We start from the raw sequence: 6,003 nt of genomic DNA, 5'->3' as shown, positions 1-6,003 counted from the left end.
AGAATGCATCGATCGGCATATCGCTATGGTCAAAAAAGTAGAGTTTTGTTTACCTGTGGAGACCAATTGTCATGGATGTGTGGGCTTGTACTTCCTTTCCATGGATGAGAGGGGATCAGGGAATTAGAACAGAGATTCGGGCAACCGCTGCAATCATGTGCGATGAATAAATGCCACCAGATCAAAAGGGTTAGGCATCGATTCGATCATACCGGAACCACCATAAGCTGAGGAGCATGATGGTGAGCTGCAATTATTGATCAGGGCAATATGCTTTGCACACACTCTCTGTATATATGGAATTGTGGTTGGTTTGCCAAGCTTGGAAATGTGGCACCCAGACAGGAATTGATGCTGCTGCTTCTGTTACTACAAGCTCTAGTACAGTATGAGTATAGGATGTTGTTGAATTTGACCCTGCCGTAGTTGTCGCAACTGCACATTCATCTACCTGACGAGAATGATTCCTTCAGAAAGCTGTAGAGTTCCTCCACGACTGGTGATGGGAATTCCTCCTGCGGCAGAAGGGCACCTGGAACCTCCACGAATTTTGTCACGCCTTTGGCGCCTCTGAGAGCTTCCATCTCAGCCTTCGACCTCTTCGGGGCATTCACGGTCGATGCAACCAGAACTGGAACGTCACCGTCCAACTTGGCAAACAGCTGAAGGAATTCTTCCCTTGTTTGGACAGGGTCAAGAAGGCCTGTCAAGAATGCAGCCGGGACAAACCGTGCACCTTTCCTTCTGGTTAACTCGTAGCGACTCTCCACGATATTTGGAGTCACGTTCTCAGGGTTGGCATAAACGTGAGACTTGTACTGGGACTGGATGGACTTCTCGTTGCTCACCAGAACATTGTACATCATCCAGCCAATAGCCGGGGCCCTGAGGGTCCCTCGTAGAAGCCCATACCTGTTGATAATGGTTAGGGAAACAATTTTCAGCATGATCAATTTTGTATCTAAAGAAACAAAAGGCTGAGATGTCTGTAAAAAGGCTCAACGGGAACATGTTATCACATAATTATCTACATCAGTCAGTTTTCAAAAATGTAAAAATATATATATACACCATTAATTGTTATTTTGTTACATGTACTTTACTACATCTCACTGATTAGTTACACAAATATATCATTAGTTAAATGAATTGTACTAATAAACGTAAAAGGAATGAAAACGACTAATGGAAAATCAAATCAGTAGCTTTCTTAACCAATTTGGAAAATAAAGTGCCAGCAGAAACATGGTACTGGCACTTTCTGTATGCAACGACAGTATAACACACAGATATGTATTTATCAACATGGAAAACGAAATGCCTGCATAAACATGCTAGTTGCTACTGGCACTTCATCTATGCAATACCATAAACATATTCAAACCATAAATGGCATCCAAGACTATATTACTAGTGGCTTGACTGCATAAACACAACCATATTTTCTCAGTTGCAATGCATCATAACCTCACTGCAATACTTACTTACCCATCACCCATCTACCAAATGTGCCTCTTGATTTAATGAGATAGGTCAGTAAGTATACACAATTCAACGGATGACAACATGAAAGATGGCTCTATTGCAAGAGCCCAAGGATTACTATATAGAATACAAGACAAAAAATCTAGAAATTACTCATCTATACACATGAGACTGCACTATTACCCATTTACCCTTGACAGATTACAATTACCATTCACAATTCACACATATCACAAAATATATTTACATCTTATATTTGTATTTATGAAGGGATAGGTAATACATACTACAGGATTACAACCTGCAGGACGAGATCTTAAATAGTGTGTGTGGTATCAACAAGGAGCATCGAAAATGCAAACTGTTGCTGAAAATGTAGTGGTGAAGATAATATTTCATATTAGCATCAAGTGTTCGGGCCTCATCATTTGCCCCATGGCTTATAAGCTGCTGCTGAAATTTAAATTTCTAAACTTGATTTCGAAATTGATTTTGATGTTTTTTCAACATAGTTTCTTTTTCAGCATTGGCTTTTAAGTCGCTAAGGACACATATAAAAAAGTTTTACCCATAAATTAATTTTTGGTTGTTAATAAGCTGTTACAGTTTATAATAAGCTGTAAGCAACTGATGAGGACCTTCCTTTTTTATAGTAGTACTGATGTTGTCTTAGAAATTATCTTACCAAAAAAACCACTCCGCATAATGCTGAGCATAAATCAAAGAGCAAAGGTGATAGGAGGACCTTTCCTAGCATTCTCTGACAAATATTTGTAATATCAAAGCTATACACTTAGTCTATACCTTGTCTCCATATCAGAACCTCGGCCAAATACAATGGGAAGGGGTCCAGCCCAAGTAGGTGCAACTGCAGCAATGCCAGATGGCCTTATAAGGCCCTTCCCAGCCGCACGGACTGCAATTGTTGCTGCATGACCTCCTCCAACTATTACCACTTCACCATCTGATCATGATAAAGAATTACAATGGCACCATCAGTTGAGTAATGATATTCAAGAAAATGTGTTGTTACAGAAGTATTAACTGGAATATTTTTGTAAAATATGTTTTCTGCACTGTTTTAGTTGCATTGGGTAATAGTACTGCTAACCTTGGCTATGAGTAATCCTGATTTCTAGTTGAATCATTGACTATTACAGTAACAATATGCAGATAAAGTAGTCATCTATAATATAAGAACCAGAAGAAAGAAATGTATTGTTCATTACAGAATATGCCCAAGTGAAGTAGAGTGTATTGAATCAGGTAAAAAATACAGTGGAAATGCTTACAGTATCAGACTATCAGTGCGCTTTAAGATGAAAATGTTGTATACCTGTATTTGCCACAGGACTATTTGGTGAATTAATTAACTGAACCAGAAAATTCTCCATCACATCAGCATTGTAGTTCAGTGATGGCCTGTCTGAATAACCCAGACCAGGCCAATCAACAATTGTAGCACGGTAACCTAATTCTCCTTTTCGTGCCACAATATCTTTGGCTACCACCCTCCATTCCTCCACTGTGCTAACATCAGAAATTGTAGGAATCATAAGAATGTTCTTCACGTTCTCAGCAGTCTCATGCTCATGTTCCTCATAGTAAATGTTTATTGGCTTATCCTCAAATGTCCACTGCCATTTCCCAGTCTAGAAACACATGTATGTAATGTTATAGCTTAGTGTCACAGTCAAACAACAAAGAAAAGCAGAACAAAATTTTCCATACAACTACATCCAAAACATTTCATTCAAAATCTAGTGTTTCAATACTTGCCACTGTGGTGACTGAAATCCATTCTGAACATTAACAATTGAGACAAGGACAATTGATCATTTGCCACTCTAAAGAGTGCTGTTTCATTAAAAAAATGCCATTATAAACAATGTAAATCTTTTTTCTTTTGCTGCTCCAACAATGGAATTATTCATATTTGCCCCTATGGGCAATTTAACCCCTCTCCCCCTCTATAATAATTGGCTGTAGCTCTCTTGAGTAAAGGCCGGGATGTTATATTCCATTATCTAAAAAAAAAACCCTCTCCCCCTCTCATCCTTCTTCCTAGTCTTGCCATGCCCACTGGTGAGGCGCTCTACCACAGGCAAACAAAAAGATAGAAAAAGGCATACCACTAGAACTTCTGATCTCTTGCCATATCTATTCTTCTATGCTCCCAAAAGAACACAAAAATAATATATCCACCCATTATTTGACCGAACCCCCACAAGCATTCTTGTATGATCTGGCAGTTGAGAGTCACCTTTCTTGAAATTGTGAATTTCTCACCCTTCAACAATCAAAACCATTCATGACTAGCTTCCTTCCAATGGCATTCATATCATTGGTTTTAGGGTTAAAAAAATGGCATCAATTATAAACAGGAGTAACATGGACCCAACAGAGCAGGAGGCATCATGTTTATAAGGTAGGGCCCAAGATAAAAGCATGCAAATGACAGGAAGAAAATAAAACCTGCATATCTCAAAAATGTAAGGCTGGGTCCCATTTTTGTAAATCTACCAGGTGATGGATCATTAACCTATCTTCTTTTAGGAAAAAATTTTCAAAAGATATCCCAGGAAGGAAATGAAGAGAACAGGGTGATAAATTCCCCTTGCCTCTGTCCCTCCATATGGTTGAATCGCATTCCTCGTTTTAACCATAGGAGCAATTTGCCAACAATTCCCTCTCATGAGAACTGGAGATCATGCGCACTATGCAATCAGCCAAGCGCATGCATGTGTGTCAACAGCTAAGTAATAAAATTCCAATTTTCCCTGAAATTGTCTACTCCATAATCACTTCAGTAGAGGCCAAGTAGGATTGATCTAATGATGGGAAGATATAGCACTGATTATGAAAAGAAACTAACGAGACAAAACTAGATATTCCAAACTGTTAACCTAGCACTCTGAAACTAAACGGACAATTACTAGACTAACACAAGAACACGTACGTAAAAACTAGATCTTATAATTTAACAAAAGAACAGCTCGTCGTAATTGGGAGTTCAAGGATTCGCTAGATGTATTCTGTAACAGAAATGCATGTTAACAAAACTGCGTTGTTTCAGGTCAAAATAAGCTGCAGTTTGCGCCAAAAGTTAAGCAACTAGATCCCAAATGTTCTATTCTGTTCACGATCAGAGCAAAGTTTTGCAAACATCAATGGGATTTTATTCGAACCTGCATAACTACGCATTTCAGAACACATTTAGCATTACCAATTCTGCTTGTTCATACTTTAGACTCACAAGTCGACACGGGAACTTTACTAGTTACTACTACCCACCAATTTGAGATCTACAAAACCGCACAGAAGCAGTTAGTGCCGTGTGGATTGCATGGCTTCAACGCATTCACTGACCACCCAAATTGGCGATCCGTCCGGTGAGCTCGATCCACCACCAGGCGCACCAATGTAACAAATAGTACATGACTACCGGCCGCGGCCAACTCGGCGAGCAAGTGAGTACCAGGCGATCTCATCTCACCTTGGAGGGGGGAGCCGCGGGCTTGGGGACCGTTGGAGGGGAGGCGACGGAGCGGACAGCGAAGCGCCTCGCGCGGCGGAGGCGGCGGCGGGCGGCGAGCGGGGCCGCGCGACTGGGAACCGCGACGACCGGTGAGGCGAAGGCGGCGGTGGCGGCCGCGGCGGTGGGGCGCATGGTTGGTGAGGAAGGAGTTCTGGGAGGTTTGGTGGGAGCAACGGTGGAGTTGGAGTGGAGAGGAACCGAACGACGTGTGCTGCCGTCGACTCGGGACTCCAACGTTCGCTGCCGTCGTTTTGTCGCGTCCATTTCCTCTCCTCTGGTGCAGGTTTCACCTCGTTTTTTCGTCTCTTTCGAATTTTTTTTCTCAAACCACTATGGTTCCATTTTTTTCTCTTGATTAAGATACATGTTTTATCTGGTGTAAACACGTTTTTCCAAACCACTAAATTGTATATTTTATACGAAAACTTTATATTGTATATAAAAATTACTTTAATAATTAAAACTTAATTGATTATGATCTAATGATTTTCTTATTTTATATGTCAGTACTCAATCTCGTCTAAACGCAAATGGCTGATAGGCCACGTATCTGTACTTGTATCCGTATCACGATAGTACGTATCCATATCTGATACGGATACGTAGCCTATTAGTCGTATCCGAGTACTTAAGAAAAACACAACTTTATAGCAATAATAAATTTAGATCAGTTACTAGCTCAATATATATATATATATATATATATGTAGAAGAAGTAATAATGGTGTAGTGGTGGAGCAGTGGGTGGATGATCCATTCACCAAGGTTTAAATTTTAATGTTCACGAATATTACGTACATGTAGGTGGATTTTCAATAGTATTGTAGTAAGATTAGGGATGTGCCTGATTTTCGGCTTTCAACAGGAGTTTAGGAAGAGTAAAGATATGATGCTAGTTTTTAGCTTTTCACAGATTTTAGCAAGATTAAAGATATGCTGGTTTTTATCTTTTTAGAACGTGTGATAGAGAGTGTATATGT

The 6,003-nt window shown here is 40.1% G+C and overlaps 1 protein-coding gene across 1 annotated transcript; it reads right to left on the bottom strand.

Annotated features, from left to right (window-relative positions):
* Nucleotides 1–209: 209 nt before the first annotated feature.
* LOC127785200 (uncharacterized) lies at nt 210–5,244 on the bottom strand. Its single transcript, XM_052312627.1, has 4 exons — nt 4,982–5,244; nt 2,822–3,137; nt 2,290–2,449; nt 210–912 (listed from the first exon to the last, which is right to left on the bottom strand). Exons 1-4 carry the CDS (start codon nt 5,153–5,155, stop codon nt 444–446), a joined length of 1,119 nt encoding a protein of 372 aa, XP_052168587.1. The 5' UTR covers nt 5,156–5,244; the 3' UTR covers nt 210–443.
* Nucleotides 5,245–6,003: the final 759 nt, after the last annotated feature.

The sequence above is a fragment of the Oryza glaberrima genome, chromosome 9 (assembly GCF_000147395.1).
Source record: "Oryza glaberrima chromosome 9, OglaRS2, whole genome shotgun sequence".
NCBI classification, from domain to species: Eukaryota; Viridiplantae; Streptophyta; class Magnoliopsida; order Poales; family Poaceae; genus Oryza; species Oryza glaberrima.
Note: the sequence above shows the minus strand (reverse complement) of the source record. Positions and strands in the feature narration are given on the sequence as shown.